Below are 18,799 nucleotides of genomic sequence, written 5' to 3'. Positions count from 1 at the left end.
AAAAGAATCTTGTGTAAATTTTCATCAGAAAGGTCCTGTATAGTCTTTGTGAAAACAAGATTTGTAAATGCTTAATATAGCTTTTTCTATCGCTTATTTATCAATATCCGAAATTTAACTTTAGTATCTCTTCAATTTTTGTATTTTCTTCTCTTAAAATGCCCCATTAAAAGGTTTACATATTATGCCTCTTTTTTGTAAACCTTTTTACGATTCTTGCAATCCACAATTTTGAATGAGCAAAATACAGGCAATGGTATATTTTTGCTTTAAACAAAAATAAATTTTGTGATTTAATTCTGAAAATAGTAACTGATAGTAGTCTAGTTTTGATCATTAATACTAAATACAGCTTTTTAAGTTGATGTTAAAAAGTATGTTTTTCATCTGCTTTATGTGCAATTACATGTTTGTGTAAACTTTTTTCTAGATAAAAAAATATTTATTACCCTTTTTATATGTTTCGAAATTTAAATGTTATGTTAATTTTTTTGCAAACATTGTTGGTGTAGTACTAAATAATTATAGAATTGTAAAAATTTGTGATGTGCACACATAAAATTATTTTCACAATAAAAAAAAATATTGACAATTTTTAAAATATTTCATGTTTTCCTTGTTTTAATCCTTAAAAAATTTCTTTCGGTGACTTTGGATTTTGATTCAGATTTTTTGTTAGGTAGAATTTCAAAAACTGAAAGAATATGACCATTGAAAAAAGTGAAAGAAAATTTTTGGAAGAAAGTAACTTAAAAATTTTTAAAATAGTTCTCTTTATCGACATAATCATTACAGAAAACGATAAATTAAATTATTGCATATATAAAGCAATTATTGTTTTGTTTAGAGAGCATTTCAAAACTTACTTCCATGGCAAGGAAGACAAAATAAAAGGCTTTATAGGAACGAAGAAATACATTATTAAAAATGATGAGAATTTTTGTCAATGACGGACAGAAGGGCGAAAGTCCCCAGCCAATTTAAATAATTTGGTTACAGCTTTATCACCCAAAAGACCATGAGAATTAATATAACCCTGTAACAGAAACAATTTTGTGGTAATAGAAATAAAATAGTTAAAGGAATAAAGAGTTAAAAATAGATTTTGATATTCAATTCAGCCACAACAGTGAATTAATGAGTTATACATTTGTATTAAATTAAAACGTTAACCGTTACATTGATTGTTAAGAAGAGAATAAAATATTTATATTAGCTTTATATAAAATTTAATAAAAATGAAATAATTAGTTGAATTTAATTAAAATTGAATTAAAAATGATTAAAAAAAATTAAATTTAAGAAATTAAAGAAATTTTAACACCTAACAAATATGCAATGCCATCTCCTCATTCACAAAAAACCAACTGGACACAAAGTATAATTTGCAGGAAGAGGAAGAAAACTGATGATAGCAGAATTAATTATTATTTAGTATGTACTGCTAAGTAAACAATGAGTGAATGACAAAGCTACTGATCCATGTTTTACTGTTTCACAACAATACAGAAAATTAAGTAAATTTATATTGCTTAAATATTATACTACCATCCAAATCATCCTCTTGTTTATTACAAAAATATTAATTAATGCAAGATAATAACAGAAAATATAAAATTAGATAGCATCAAAACTTATGCAAAATATTACAGCAAACTCTAAATAATATTATTTTGTATAGAACCTAACATTACATGATGCAGAGAAAACAGTGACCTTTTTGAAAGTCGTGAAAAAGATAGATTTTCTGGCTTTCTAATGTTCAAAGTGACATATAAAAGTTAAGAAGGTAGTTCAAAGTGAGATATAATACCATATTCCACTTAACTTTTAACAAATTTTTGAGTTTGGCAAACATAAATTGAAAATTTATAATAGACTATTTGTTATTGATCAAAACCTTATGATGAAACTTTATAAGATATAATGTTGAAAAAACTTCATAGTACTTAGTTTCCTCCTTATGAACCTTATGCTAGAACTTTATATATAGACATAGTATGTCTATGAAAATCTGAATCTAATTTTTCTTTTAGTTCCATTCTACAGGGGTGATTGTGAGCCCAAGTCAAAATTCCGGAAAATTTCCTGGGTTTAAAAAAAAACCCAGTTTAAATGGAAAAATTAGAAAATTTTTCCTTTTTCTCAATATTTCTTAGTTTACTTAAAATATATTTAAAAATTTTCACATACCTATATCATTTACACATACTTATGATGACCTGGAGTAGTAATTAAAATTTACAAATATGTCTTTCTTTTTTGAGTTAATGATTATAACAACTATTTACTGATAAAAAATGAAAATTAATTATGAAAATAAGCTTATAAAGTATCCCTCTGGCTCTCCCTTACAAACAAATAAAATAAACTGTGTTTTTAAGTTCCACCTTTGAAAATTTGATTTCCGGAAACTTCTGTGATCAATTATTTTTTTAAACGTCTGGACCTTCGATCTCCGGAAACTTCCGGATCACTGTTAACGAAAAATCCGGATTTTTCCGGAGCACAATCAGCCCTGATTCTAAAAAATATCTATTCCAAAGCAGGGTTTGAATGAGAAAATTTAAACATCATAAAAAATGAGTATTGAGAATAAAATTAGAATTATATCTGATGCTCACTTATTCCACCAACAAGTATAAAAATTAAAGTTATGTATATTTTTATAAAAAAGATGTATTGTTAATGACCTAATATAAAATATTTAATGTTGAAGAATTTTTTTTATAACTTCAAATGGAAAAAAAATATCCTTATCATTAAAAAAATAACTTTGAGCACTAAAATTAGAAAAACGTTCTTTAAAAAAAAAATAAAACCATTGTAAAAATGATGGGAATAATTTTAAATACAAATTTTTCATTTTTTGACAATAAATTATAATAAGAAAATACCTCTATTTTTGCTTTTGAGTCACTCACTCTTTCTTGCAATTTATTTTTTTGTAGAATAAAGTTTGAATTCTTTGTTCATAATGAATAATTCTGAAAAGAAAAATATTTAAAGTGAATGAAATTAGTTATTGCTATTTATTTATTAGAAAAATAACAGCATTACTCAGTCAAACACTCAAAGACTGACAATTGCAGGGGCATGAGGGGCAGTTGCCCCGATCCCCACATCAGAGGGGCACCCTAAACCGAATTAAAACTTTATTTTAGGTTTCCTTCATTAATGAACTTTTTTTAACAAAATATGCGTACAGTGTAGAATCAGTCAGTTTTATGTTAACTCCTTCATAAATTTATCATATGAACACAAAAGAAAAATTTATATTTTGTTAATTCATGACTTTCTAGTGCGGAATTCAGTTAAATTTTCACAAATACGATGGAAAAATGTGGTCAATCAAAAGCCTGTATTTTTGCGTATAGCAAAATGCAATATGTTTACAAAATTACAGGTTTCTGATTGGATTGAGTGAGCCATTGTAATTGCGAAAATTTAGCTGAATTCCGCCCTAATGTCAGCAAGGATATGAATTTTTTGCAGCCAGATGACAAAGTTAACAATCAAAAGTATTTAATTTTAATTAATTCAACATGATTCTACTTTTTCAATTTTGTTTCATAAAGCTACGGAAATACTTTTAAATAAAGACAACTAATTGACAATTTAAATCAGTGTTTCCCAAAGTGTGGTATGCGTACCCCCAGGGGTACGGGAACAGTTCAGCGGGGGTACACAAAGGCTGAAAGCCCTTATATAGTAAGACGGAAAAGAGCAAAAACTGCTACGAAAGACATTTTATTCTAGCATTTTTTCGAGAAAAATAAAATATCTGTAACTATCAATATTTCTTCTATAGTTTTAAGATATAAGTAAAACTGCTTCTTTTCCAAGATAAAGAAGAAGTTGTTGAATAGTTTTAAAGTAAACTCCTGTCGAAAACTAGCAATAACTTAAATGGTTTTTCTACCAGACTTTCCTCTTTTCCGTCTCGCTTTCACTCCTGGGGTACACATTCTTATGCAAAATATCTTGCAACAAACGAAAATTTCAAAACATTTTATTTAAAAATAAAACTAGCCATGAAACTTTATGATTAAGTATTTTTCTATTGACTATTTTTTGCAGAGATAACAGTTAATAATTAGTGGTATCAACAGCCAGATGTGATTTTTAACTTTAGTGCCATTTTTTTATAGTAAAAAAATCCATTCATTTTTTTATCAGTGGTAAACAGCGTTACGAGAAATTTAAAAAAGTTACACAAAAGTCATAAGTTTGGGAAACACTGATTTAAATAATTACAAATGTTTCAAGTACATTTAATTTAAATAAACTATAACTTCAATAATAACATTAAAAAAGTTAAAAAAGAAGATTTCGGATTGAAATATATACAGGACCTGTGAATTGTAATAAACTAAAAAAATAGCATTTTCTATTTAAAAATCTAAGGTCACACTTTTTTAAAAATATATACAATTTTATTGTGATGGCAAAATGGAAACTTTATTTGGCAAGGAGCCACAATAAAACAATTTATATACTTTATCACCCTCAAATAAACCGTACATTTAAAATATTTATATAACATATTTTTAATAAAAAAATTTCCTGCTTGTTGAAAAATACAAACAAGATACTATAAATTTTTCATTTAAATTAATTTTTAAATTCATTATTAAAAAATTTTGATGAAATCCAAACTGCTCTGATCTATTTTTAAAAGCTGCTTAGATGTAAAAGTTAAATTTAGCTATTATTTTCATTTGTCTTAAGCGATTAATATGTATTTCTTACAAACTTTATTTTTATATACAGTAAAGCATTATTTTTATGTTCCTCACTTATCCTTTTCCCTTATTAACATTTATTATTACCATTATCATCAGTTATTTCATTATAACTTTTATTTATCTCTTTCATTTATTTGTCATTTCATAGTATTTCCAGTTTATTCTTAATCTATGCATCTTAATTTTTTTTTATGTTAAAAAAACAATTGGTTACATGTCTCATTTTTTTGAAGTATATAATTATTTCGCCTGGATTCATAAAGTTCTAAGCAAGGCTCACAAAAGGAATCCTCCCCTCCCCCCTAATTTCAACTAAGTAAGTCCCATAAAAAAGTAGCAGTTAAGAATAGGGAGTAGGGATTAAATTATTCGCTGAAAAAGAATGAGATATGCATGAAAGATCAGTACTCACAAAAAACTTTGTATAGAAACTTTAAAAAGAACTTCATTATTGAAATCTCATATCTCTGAGCACGGTTTTTAGAAACATTCCTACAAATCAAAAAATTTTTTAAAAGCACACAAAACAATTTCACTGAGAGATAATTGTAACAGGTGTTTTGTTAACTATATTAATAACCATGTTGATTGTTTTCTACATCATTAATATTAGGTTGACAACTAATGCTCCCATCAAGTCATTATTAAAATTTTTATTTCAATGGTGAATTTGCATTTTGTTTCCTTTTAAGTTATATGTCCGTTGGTTTATACACTGATAATATATCAGTCCCCTGACAGACATAAAGAATATGCTTTACTGTACTATAATTTTTTTTTTATTTTGCCCTTTTTAAAAAATGGTGGTTTAATGCAGCAAAAAAGTTAAAAAAGTTTTTCTTAACAAGGAACTTTGATAATTAACTGAGACTACCAAAAGAAATTATTTTCTAATATTAAGTCACTTGGGATTTAATATTAAATTGGGGAATGGCGGGATAAATTAATTCAATATGAGACTGGTAATTTTCAGGAAAAAAAATTCATTTTGGCGAACAGATGGATTTTTATGATATTTCCAGCTTTATTGTATTATAATTCAATTATAAATATTGCAGAAATAATTTAGTTAAATTTTTATTTTCAGTAGAAAAAGATATACCTTAAATTTAGCTTTTAACAAAATCACTTAATAGAAAAAAATAAGGCATACTTGCTTATTTCAAATAAAAATCTATCAGATCTAGCCATATTGTCAATTTCTATGCTATGTTCTTTCAAAAGGACTTTTTCCTCATGACTAGGCATAAACTTCAAAAGCTTTAAAACAAGAATAATGATATTAAATAAAAAATTACAAGAAAAAGAGTAACATACAGGTTGCTACGTAATTTATGTACTTTATAAATAGTTTTAAAATTCTTGCAAAAATGAAGTAAAAAAAATATATGCAATATGAGTTGCAACTTAAAATTTACAGTGAGGTAACTTAAGTGGTGAAAAAAATCAGTATTGCTTGAGAAATTTTTTGAGGGAGATAGCTGAATTAAACAACATTCTGAAAAAGATCCTTGGCATCAAGCAATGTACTGTAAAAAAAAAATTTCTTCTGGTGCGTTATTATACAAAATGGCCACCATACAGCTTTTTTTTTGTACTGAAGACTTACTTCTTGAAGGGTGCATGGCTGGACAAGTAGCACAGCGAATTTTTAAGTTAGAATGAAAAAGCCGTTTTAATTTACCACAGTGTAAGAAAACATTCCCTAGAACAATCACTAAAAAAACAGTTTATAGCAAGAAAACAATGCAATAAAATAATTTGAATTTTAAAAAAAAAATCCATTGTCTCAATTATTACAAAAACAACAATTTATAAACTCTAGATATAATTTTATTTTAATATTTTTGGAAATGACTGACATAGTTAAATTTCACGAGAAAAAAAAATTAAGATAAATTTTCAACTAATTCAAACGTAAATTTAACTCGTAAATAGGGTGGTTTTTTATTATGTAGTTTCAGAATCTAAATAATGAATGATAATTATCAAATTGCAAATGGCTTAAATTACGACTTTTTTAAAGCATGTTTTACAAACATTGCAAGAAGAATAAGATTATGTATGAAGAATAAAAGTTGTATGAAGAAATGTATGAAAAATAAAAGTTGAGATATAGTATTATTTCTTAAATAAATTTGAAATATTCAAAAAAAAAATCATAATATAACATAAGAACAAAAGATATACTTTGGAGTAGGAAGGAGGAAAATGGATGGTAATGGAATATAATTTTATAATTTATAATAATATAATTTTATATAATTTTATTTAGTATTATTTAGCTAATATAATTTTATTTAGTATTTCTGTATTGCTAAGTAAATAATACATGGAATGACATTATAAAAACTATTGTTCTATGTTTTACTGCTTAACAGCAATACAGAAAATTAATTAAAACTATATCACCTAACTATTCTACTACCATCCAAATCTTCCTCTGGCTTACTCCAAAAAATAAAAAGCAATGCAAGATAATATCAGAATACAAAATCTAACATCATATAGCATCAAAACTAATGCAAACAGTGACTTTTTGTATCTTTTTAATATTAGAAGTTATGCAAGATAACATTAGATTTTATTGATTTTCTGATGTTATCTAATATTAGTTGCTACTTTGGTAATATTGTGTTTTAAAAAAAAAGAGGATAGCATCAATGGTCAAAAGAACCAGTAGCTGATGGGTAACCAGAGGCCTCAATCATTAGAAATTAATTTAAATTGATTATTTATTTAGTTACAATGCAAAAAATTATTACAATATTCAAATTCCAAGTAAACTTAATTTGCAGAAACATTAAAAAAGAACATTTAAGAAAAGAAGTTTATTGTTATAAACCTAAAAACAGTCAGACTGATTAGAAAATATCAGAGAATCCATAGCAAATAATTGAATTTTTCGACTGACCTATAACATATGAAACCTACAAGGGAAGAACAGTTTAAGCGAAATGAGAAAGCTGATACAAAGAAAGATGATTTTGCGTGTGGAAAGGTAGGGTTTTAGCATAGTACCGTCCTTCTTCACTGTGTAATAACACCCAGAAAGAGACTATTTTTCACATGATTACTTTGTCAAAACTTAGCAATGCTCAAAATGCAACAGATGGAGATCCAAGTATCCTTTTTTGAGAAAAATTGACTTAAACTGTTCTTCCCCCTTAATATACATACTTATATATAAAGACCAATTATCTGCTCAACCATATCTTTTGGTAACTGTTCCTTACTATCCATACTAAGAATTGTTCTACAAATTTCTTCATTTGAGAGTCTTAATTTTGATAACAATATTGTACAATTTTGAACATGCCTACCATCAATGACAGAGAGTTCTCTTGATTTGGCTTTAGTCACCACTGCTGGTATATCTTCTATAACTGAACCAATGCACTACAAATTAATAACAAGTACTTAAAAAAAGCATAATAGGCATTCATTTAAAATATGCAAAATGTACACTTATATAATATAAATGTATACGTTTATAATAGCTTTTAATTTTCTGTAATGCAAGGATAGATCAAAGAGACTGATATTTTTTTTTTAAGAAAAGGTTGAGACTTGTTAATTAGGGTGTGTTTAAATTTTTTTTTTTTTAATTTTGAAACCTAACTAATATAGAAAAGCTGCTTCAAAGAAAAACTGACATGACTAATTTTCACAAACCAAACGTAATAATCTTTTAAAATTAACAATAATGTAGAGTAATTCCTATTTCTTTACTACATATACATCAGGGTTGGCAGGTTTTTGACATGTGACAGTTTTTGACAGTTTAAACCATGGTTTAAACCGTCACGTCAAAAACCTCACTGTCAAAAATGTCAAAAACCTATAGTCATATGTGAAATTTAATTAATACATAAAATTTATATATTTTTTATAAAGGATAGTGTTTCTAAATATGTTCTAGAAAAAATTAATTTAAAATTTTGAAGAAACACTTATATTTTGAATAGTAACCAAAATCTTGTACTTTTGAAAGCTCACATCTTTTGTAATATTATGTATTCATTTTCATGTGTTATTGAAAATCTGCAGTGATATTATTAAGAAATTTATTTATAACCAAATTTAGTGTATAGTATAGATCAGGGGTAGGCAACGCGGCGACCGCGGGCGCCATGGCGCCCTCGATCGATTTTTAATGCGCCCTCGCTGGACTAATGTAAATGTATGATAGCCAGAGCGATTTACTTAACTCTTGTCAAACGGCGATATACAGCAAGTAGTCAGTTGAGTTTAGGATTGGGCATGATTATCTGTAAAATATGCGCCCTCGGTGATTTTTAAATTTATTATTGCGCCCTTAAGGACAAACAGGTTGCCGACCCCTGGTATAGAATATACTAAAAATTAGACATTTTTAAAGATAAACATTAGCAGTTTTGCACATTAGACATCTTTTAAAGAAAAATCTTTTTAATATTCTTTTAAATCTTCTTAATAATCTTTTTAACATAAAACAATACAAATTTAAGTGCTTTCTGTTAAATACACAGAGTAGTTAGTGTCGATTTACAGTATATTCAGCCTATTCATTTACTATACTGAAAATTTAGTTTATCCAAATACTTGTGAATTTCATTTTGCTGAATACTATATACATAGTTTTGTTGAATATCTAAATATTCAGCTGTTGAATAATTACTTCTTGCTTTCAAGATACGCATTATTTGTATTCTTAATACAAGTGGGGGGAAAAAATTAAGAGGTAAAAATTGTTTTAAAATGATAAGTGTAATAATTATAAATAAATATAATAAACAATATGAATTATATTTATCATTATTCACAAATATAACTACTTTTAAATTCAAATTAACATACTGGATAATAAAGATATTCGGTATAACATTAAAAAAAAATTTTCATACACTTGTATCAAGTTTGTTTTTATACAACATAACTTGTAAGTTCCTTATAAATATTAGTTATATGTTCCTTATATGTCAAAAATGCATAGTAATAAACTTTTAATTTTCTTAAGTATCAAAAAAAAAATTTTTTTTTTCAAAATATAAATATTTAAAAAAATTTTGTGCAAAATTTTTCTGCACATGCATTTGAATATAAATTTCTGAGATTTTAAATCTGTTATTTTACATTAATTTTAATTAAAAAATATTTTAAAACCTGCTGATTACCTATAGTATAATTAAATTTCAATATAATGCATGGCAACTGTTGGTAGTTTTGAAGTGTATATATTTTTTTGGCAAACTTTAGTTTTTGACATTTTTGACGGGTTTTTGACGGTTTAAACCAGTATTATACCCTTGTCATGTCAAAAACCACTTTTTGACGTCAAAAACCACTTTTTGACGTCAAAAACCCAACCCTGATATACATGTGTATGTATATTTCATCACAGTTTTCAAATTAGAAATAAACAGAAAATCTCAATATTTACGATCGTTCAAGAGTTATGCACTGAGAATAAATTTCAGTAGAAACTTATCAAAATTTGAAATACTTCATAACTTAAAAGAAATATTACCTATGAACAAACACAAAGAAATTGAAAAAAAAAACACAGAATATATTTTTAATTTCAATCTAAGTTCAATTTTATACATTAAATCCAATGCAATCAGAGAAAAAAATTATTTTACTAATTTTTATGAAAATGTTACCTGCTGTTTTTGATAAGCACAAAATGTCTTATCAAATCTTTGTACAGTTTTCCCAAACGGTTCAAATAACATTGGTTATACACTTATAAATTATTTTTTTGAAATGTATATTAATAAGCAAGTTTGTTTTTCTTACTTCTGGTAGTTTACACCACTTTTTGACGTCAAAAACCACTTTTTGACGTCAAAAACCCAACCCTGATATACATGTGTATGTATATTTCATCACAGTTTTCAAATTAGAAATAAACAGAAAATCTCAATATTTACGATCGTTCAAGAGTTATGCACTGAGAATAAATTTCAGTAGAAACTTATCAAAATTTGAAATACTTCATAACTTAAAAGAAATATTACCTATGAACAAACACAAAGAAATTGAAAAAAAAAACACAGAATATATTTTTAATTTCAATCTAAGTTCAATTTTATACATTAAATCCAATGCAATCAGAGAAAAAAATTATTTTACTAATTTTTATGAAAATGTTACCTGCTGTTTTTGATAAGCACAAAATGTCTTATCAAATCTTTGTACAGTTTTCCCAAACGGTTCAAATAACATTGGTTATACACTTATAAATTATTTTTTTGAAATGTATATTAATAAGCAAGTTTGTTTTTCTTACTTCTGGTAGTTTACACCAATTAAAGGATTTCAAAGGATTTGATGGCTGAGGAATATTTTTAGACATCACTCTTGACAAATTTAAAGGTTTCTCATTTAATGAGCCTAAAAAATTATTCATACAGAAAATAATCACAATAATAAATCAAAGAGACACAAAAAAACATAATATTCAATAAAATTTCTACAAATAAAAACAGTTGAAAAATTACCATACTAAAATATTTGTTCAGAATTCACTTGACCCTATAAGCATTGAGCTCCTGGGTAATTTTGTGCAAAAATTTCTTAGCTATACACTAACATTGAATAACAAGGGGCAGTGATTGATTTTTTGATGCAGTAAAGTTTGCAGCTAAGAAATCATAAAAGCACATAAAACTGCATGAAGCTAAGAAGGAGACTTAGATTTCATTGAAATCATCTCTTTTTACATGAATGTTTTTCCAACCAAGAAACAATTTTTAAGTCTAAAGACTGTCATTTATGTGCATAATTGCCAGAGACTACAGTTTTAAAATTTATGTCATTTGTTAAATTTATAATGGGTTTTTCTTTATTTGTATGAATGGCAAACTAAGTTAATAAATGAATAATTTTTCCCTTAAAACTGTTTCTTTTTTTTATTACCTAACATTTTCAGAAAATTCAATATTTATCAACAATTTTATATGCCTCGATATATTTGTGGTTTTATATCATAGTCAACAACTTGGGGTTAAGAGATTGTTAACGATGTGCATCATCACCAAGAGAAATTTTGGCTTGGAATATTATTTAAGTGTAGGATTGACAGAGAGCATAATTTTAAAAATTGTCTGCTTTATAATGGAAGTTCCTGAAAATTGAAAAAGTTTTAGTTAATATATGCAAAGTTTTCACCTCAAAACTGTACTGTCTTTTTCCTTACATGTCATTCTAACAAAATTCAATATTTTCAAACAATCCTATTTTCCCTAATGTACTTATGGTTGTATATAAAACCATTTCAAAGAATAAATACTTTAAAAATTTTCATTTAACTACTAAAAAGTGTGACAGAATTTTGTGTCTTGACTGGATAACAGTGATAACAGAATATTATATTGAAATTGAATGCATTAACACATATTGTATTTATGTGAAATAAAAGCTGTTTTACCGATACGAAATGGAGGTGGTGGTGGAGGACATGGTACTATTCCAGGTGCTGGGGTTATTCCAGCTTTAGCATCATCAGATAAACATCCAGCTTTTGCCAAATTTTCTACTTGAGTCCTTTGTTGTTTTTCCATCTCAAGCTACATTAAAAAAAATTATGAATTAAATAAAGGGGTTCAATAGTAAGGCAAAGTCCATGTATATGCTTAATATTATATACATGATCTTTGCCTTACTTACCTTAATTTATCTCAAGTAATCATAATTTTCAGAATTCACACACATTCTGGCTAATCAAGCTTTTACTATGTATTTATTGTATTCACAAAAGACATTTTCATTTGAGAACAAATTATAAATTGTAAGCAGAAAAAATTTAATGAAATTAATTTAAATCCATGTGGGAGCAAATTAAGAATGTACTACAACCCATAAAATTTCAAATTTAGAACAGAATTACTAAAGAGGTCAAACACCCTTTTGGGATTTATTGTAGATGCCCTAGTTAATCACTAAAATACTTATATTTTAATTAGTGGTATTATATTATATATACCATTAAATATCAATACAATACTTGTGCAAAAAGGATTTTAACTTTTACCTATTTGGTTGCATCCTTAGGGCAGTTTTTAAGTTGTCTAAAAGTTTTGAATGGGCTATTATTTCATCCTCTTCACGTGGAAACAATAACTGAAACATAGAATAGTAAAATTTTTATTCTGTTAACTGAAGAATAGGGATAAATATTTCAAAAATTAACTACAATGTTAATTTTGTGAATAAAACAAAAACATTTATTTCAAAACTTACTTCCAATAGTGTAGGGTGATTCCAATCGAGATGTGCCAAGTGTTTTTAAAAATACTGTCTTAAACATGAATTTCAAGTGCAACTAAATAGATGATATGGTTGGTAATGTTTCTGATACAAGTACCAGAAGTCATCTAATTTAGCATTTTTATAAAAAGAAAACCCCATGTTTTTTTTTTTAATAAAACCTGCAATAGGAGAATCACCAAATGAAATAGAGGTAAATGGAATGTACTTAATTCATGTAAACTAAGAAACATGAAAAAAACTTTTGATTGTTCAATTTTTGCATTAACATAACTAGTAATAGTTCATGTTTAATAAGCTTTGTATTTCCTAAATAGGGTTGATGTTTGTTGCAAGTACATAACAGAATTTATTATAAACTGTTCAGTATGAAGACAGATTTTATACTTATAGTTTTCAACCTAATCACTAAACTCCTGACAAGTATTTTAACATTTACATACCCTGATGGAATGAGTAGTTCATGTTATGAAGAATAAAAAACATAAACTAAATTTAATATTCACTTTTACTTAAACTAATAGCATATAAAGGTTTGAGTGATGGGCACCATTCACAGAAATTTTAGTCATGATTAAATTTAGCCAGAATAAATTTATTCTGAATGATTATTCTGTAGCAATTAAAAAATAATTCAATGTACTAGCAGTAAACTCCTTACTCTTTTTTTACAAATAGATCTGTAAGCTAACAAATATCACTACTGATGTCATATTTAAAATAGTTGAAAAACTGAACTGTCAAAAGTTAAATTCAAAACAATGGGTACTGCTTAACTAGTCAGAATTTCCTTGTTTGCCTATCCCGCTTGAACACTTCGTCATAGAATGCTATAACACTGACAATGATCTTCTTAGTGCTTTGAATTATATATACGCCAAATTTCATTGCATTTGGCACACAGACTTAGCCCAAAGACATTCATTTATATATAAAATATAATAATATAATAATATTATAAATATGTATAATAACAAATTTAAAATAACTTTTATGTTTGGAAAAATTAGTACTTACATCATATTTACTCCTTTAATCACAAAACTAAGGAACTAGTAAAACTATGAGCCTTTATTACTTAGAATTTTTTAAAAAAATTATAGAAACATTCTATCAAAATAAGTGAACAGTGAAATATTTAGAGGAAAGCTGTTAATTGTTTAAGTTATAGTTTAAGAAGAAAGAAGTTATAGTTTAAAAAGCTTAGAAGTTACAGTTTAAAGCAAAATGTCGATATTTTAAGTTCAAAGTGAGTTTTTGCAGCTATCTTAAATTTACAGAAGAGGTCAGAGTGGTGCAAAACTTAAACTTTGATATCTAAACAGGGAGGTGTTGTCTCTGATGAATTTGTACATGTAAATAGAACTAAGAGTTTAAAACTTAATGTGATTTAATGAAACAAAAAAAACAAAAACAAAAAAAATTACAAATTTAGACTAACAAATATTTAAGCATCTGACACTGCTGTCTGGGCTAGTGAGGTAATGTTTCATAAGTTTCATTTTCATTTAATTTTCAGTTTTATGTGAAATATTGATTGTTAATATTGCTAAGAATTTTTAATTAAATTTATAACATTAAGTTTTAATTAAATATTTCTTTAAATTAAACTCTTTGGCGAATAAAAATATGCATTGTGGATACATAAGAGCTTTGTGGATACATAAGGGAGAATATCAAAAATTTTATGAGTTTTTAAAGATAACTTTTTCTTCAATGTTTGTTTATAGAACTATGGAAGCCAGGATGGCATTTTATAGACAGTGTCATGTGATGTGTATATATTTATGTATTATGTTCATATGTATTTATATCACTATGTAGGATTTATGCAGTGTTTTCCTTAAACAATTTTAGAAGCCCTGTCTACCCTTTGATCCCTATAAATGTACCCTCTTTGCCTTTTCTGTAAAAATAACCACCATCTCTTAAAAACACTGCCTATTTATTCATATTCCATTTTTAAGAAAAATAAATGATAATTACACAATGGTAAAATTATCTGTTTTTTCCTCCAACCATCTCCAAGTAGATAGACAGATGGGGGAGGGCAAAAAAACCTAAAAATGCATGATTTTGTACGTCAGCAGTTTTAAAAGCAATAAAATTACAGTCATACATCTACATTACAAATTCAAAGAGAAAGCAAAAAAATATGTTAATGAATGAAAACGGTAATTTGTTTAACATTTTCACCAAAATAATAACTGTGTTGGCCTTTTAAATTTTATAAAGCACGTATTTGCCTCAAAAAACAGTTACTTCTGACATAGCCAAATTTTCTAACATAACCAAATTTTTCAACAAAAAATAAGAACCTTTTATAAATATTTTGTGAAATAAAATATTTGGCTATCAAAAGGAGTCTCCCCCCCCCCTCCTTCACCGTTAGAAAAACAAATGTAATTCAAGTTCATGATATACAGGTTTAACTATAATTTTAAGTTATAAAAGAAAAAAATAACATTTTTACCTTTTTTCACTGCCATATGATTTTTGAGCAACTTTAGCATGCAGGAAAACAAGCACCATATCACCCCTTTCTCTCAAATATTTTTTCATACATTCCCTGGAAACAAAAATAGTAATGCTAAATAAGTTTTATATCATAGTATAAATAGAAAAAAAAATGTCAAGTGGAATAAATAGTAAGTTTTAATTCTAAATAATTACAAAGGATGAAAATCATTTTAGAAATATTAAAGTAACCTATCTCTAATTATAAGCATTTTAAACCTGATTTTGATTTTTAAAAGCTCTTCCGCCAAGAAAAATAAAATACACTAGCTTAAATTATTTAAACTTAAAGTAAAGCTTCAGTTTCGTAAGATATGTAATCTTTCAGGTGGGAATTAACTAGATTGTATTTTAACATATTTTAAAAATATACTAATGGGTGATATTTTTCTCCCCTGTGGCAACATTGTCACAGAACTATACCGAGTTCCTGAAAAAAGATTTTTCTGTTAGGAAGTAAATAATTTTGGTTTTCTTCTCAGCAGAAATTTTCATTCTAGTAATTTTTTTATTTAGTTATTACTTTTGATTTCACATAGTTTTTAAAATCCTATATTACTAATTTGATATTATTTATTACAGCAACTGAATCTTGAAATGAAAACACGCATTTAGTAACCCTTTTTCGAAGAAACCGATTCGCGTGATTTCGCTTCAATATTTTTTTCCCCCGGTAGTTACTGCTATGGATTTCACAACTTTTTTATTATTTTCTTTTAATGTGATGATAATTAACAAAATTGCTTAAAAGGAAATTATTAGTGTATTTCCCCCCTACAAAATGCAAGAATATCTACCATAATATTAGATTTCAAAAAAAAAAATTTTAAGTTGACGTTACCATGTTCGTTTTTTTCTTCCACCTAAATTAAAACCATTATAAAAGAATAATTTAAACTTTAAATTATTAATAAATAATTTAATTAATAAGAAATAAAAAAAAATTAGTACTCTCACATTATTTATTTTAATTTTTACCTGAAAAACTAATCTATATGGATAGTGATAAGTCTAAAAGCTACTTAAAAATCACAGTACAGAAAATGAATACGATTTTCAACACACCAAAAACAAATCCATTTGTTTAAGAGACCATTTATAACCAAGAGTTAAATCAATCCAGTGATGAAGTCGTTCAGATACAGGAGAGCTGTCTGAGATCGTAAAAAAAATCTGGTATATATTTATCTGGTGTCCATTCCTGTGAAAGAATAAAAAGTTTGAATGAGAAACTTTATTGCAGTGGACAGTGACTATAAACATGTAATGACTATAATCATATAATTTTTCTATAATTCCATAATAGAGAAGATTAATTCTTAATGATACAATTCTTAATGAGTGTCTACCAAGAGGTCAGTAAGTCAATATTTAAAATTTCCTAAACTGTAATAAGTACATCAAGGGTTTATTTACCTATAAAATAATCTTAATATATAACTGAACACATGTTTATTACATCAAAACTAGCAATATATGTGTTTTTATCTCATTCTTCTGGCATAATTTCTTTAAATAATTTTTGTACATTTTACCTAAATCTAAAAAAAAAGTGTGTCCCCCCCCCAAAAAAAAAGAAAATGTTCTTCAAAAGGGAATTTTTAGACAGAAATAAAAATTGACTTTTTTCTACTGTCCTTTCTTTATCAATGATTACTACATTCTAAGGGTTTTCAACTATCCACCTATCATTATTTCGTCTAATCTTCCAACTTGGTTTACGTAATTTAATAAAAAACAGAATTCACAGTATTGTTGCTTCATAATTATTAAAAAATGTGATAAACACAGAAGGGTGCTATTTAATAAATTACTAAAAAAGAGAGGTAGATTGTACAAAACATAGTAATTCGATGTTGTAAATTTGATTATCAAAAAATTATTTTATAAAACATATATTAAAGAAATTTTTAAAAAAAAAAAAAAAAAAAAAACTATGTTTAATTTCAGTAGCATCATCAAAAAAGTAAGTATTATTGGCATATATCAATAAATTAGTCATATTTCACAAAAATAATAAACTTCAATTATTCAACTTAGCAAATAAAACTTAGTTTTAAAAAATCAAAAATTTGTCTCTTTCAACAAAAATAAAGTTAGCTGAATAAACTTTTATTTGCAAGAATTTTTAACTGAGAACAATTTAATCAATTACATAGCTGTTAGTAGTATACAAGATATGACAAAACTAATGGTTTCAACTATAAAGGGTAAAAGAATTTACCAAAGCAAAAAACTTTCAACAAAAAATGTGGGCTCAAAAACCAATGGGCAAAATGAAAGTGGGTCTTTCTTGAGAAAAAAGGAAAATATAGTAAACAAAATTTTTTATTCCAGATTGTCAAGAAATTTTGGATTGGTAATGGTTACGAATATTTACTGGCGAAAGCTTATTTTTTCCAGGACATTGAAAAAAAATGAATAAAACCGAAATAAATTGAATGAAATGGGTGATAGTAAAAATAGCCAAATAGAATTGTTTAGCAATCTGTTCCTACATAAACATATTTGAATTTAAATAAATTACAATTTAATATAACAACAGGAAATGTAGTTTTTTTACATTTCTTTTTTAAAATAACTATACTTGTATTATTAAGTTTTATACAAAATTATAAAACCTATATAATTTCGAATTCAAGAGTTGTTTTGAGTACTATTCATACTTCACAGTATTTCATTATAAAAATTACTATTCTATTTACGATATCAAAATACGATTTGAAGTAGAAAATGCAATAAGCATGGTATACCACTCAAAGATTAAATTAGTTCCATGACTAATTTAAACATTTAGTGGGTGGAAATAAAACTAACCAAGCATATAGCTTCATCAAAAGCATACTGCTTAATGTTCTTTAAAGGAATTCCCAAGAGACGATAGATTTCTTAAATGAGGTCCATTCTTCATAGACTTATAAAAATAGAGAATTTTAATCTCATTTCTCGAAGCTTATTGAAAAAACAAAAAATTAAATTTTCTGCCAAATTTGTATTCAGTTTGTTTTGATTACGACGTTTCTGACCTTCTATTTCTGTTACATGAGTTCTTTAAGCTTAAATTTTAAATAATGGCTAAAGCATCTAGCTCACCCGTTGTTTAACCTCAAGGGACATTCTCACTGTTTAAGAAAAATTCGCGAATGGGAGACAGAGATTTGAAGCATAACCTGGTAAATGAAATCCTTTAACTAGAAAGGCTAAAATAAAACACTTGGGTATGGAGAAATATTAAAAACGGCAGAGAAAATATGTATTGAAAGTTTTACAGACTTGCCATC

General features: G+C 26.3%; 1 protein-coding gene across 8 annotated transcripts; it reads right to left on the bottom strand.

Moving 5' to 3' along the window:
- Positions 1 to 2,897: 2,897 nt before the first annotated feature.
- Positions 2,898 to 18,548, bottom strand: LOC147802109 (uncharacterized). 8 transcript variants are annotated; one of them, XM_087154160.1, is made up of 10 exons: positions 18,336 to 18,548; positions 16,584 to 16,719; positions 15,475 to 15,570; positions 12,975 to 13,162; positions 12,766 to 12,854; positions 12,163 to 12,301; positions 11,023 to 11,126; positions 8,072 to 8,147; positions 5,902 to 6,008; positions 2,898 to 2,987 (listed from the first exon to the last, which is right to left on the bottom strand). In XM_087154160.1, the coding sequence occupies exons 6-9, from the start codon at positions 12,293 to 12,295 to the stop codon at positions 5,989 to 5,991; spliced, it is 333 nt and encodes a 110-aa protein (XP_087010286.1). In that variant the 5' UTR covers positions 12,296 to 12,301; positions 12,766 to 12,854; positions 12,975 to 13,162; positions 15,475 to 15,570; positions 16,584 to 16,719; positions 18,336 to 18,548; the 3' UTR covers positions 2,898 to 2,987; positions 5,902 to 5,988. The 8 variants fall into 8 exon arrangements, with proteins under 8 accessions (XP_087010286.1, XP_087010288.1, XP_087010281.1 ...); XM_087154162.1 differs by lacking the exon at positions 12,975 to 13,162 and adding an exon at positions 5,161 to 5,240; XM_087154155.1 differs by lacking the exon at positions 5,902 to 6,008.
- Between the last annotated feature and the right edge of the window lie 251 nt (positions 18,549 to 18,799).

The sequence above is a fragment of the Parasteatoda tepidariorum genome, chromosome 10 (genome assembly GCF_982258835.1).
Source record: "Parasteatoda tepidariorum strain Cologne lab strain chromosome 10, Ptep-v5.0, whole genome shotgun sequence".
Lineage (NCBI taxonomy): Eukaryota > Metazoa > Arthropoda > Arachnida > Araneae > Theridiidae > Parasteatoda > Parasteatoda tepidariorum.
Note: the sequence above shows the minus strand (reverse complement) of the source record. Positions and strands in the feature narration are given on the sequence as shown.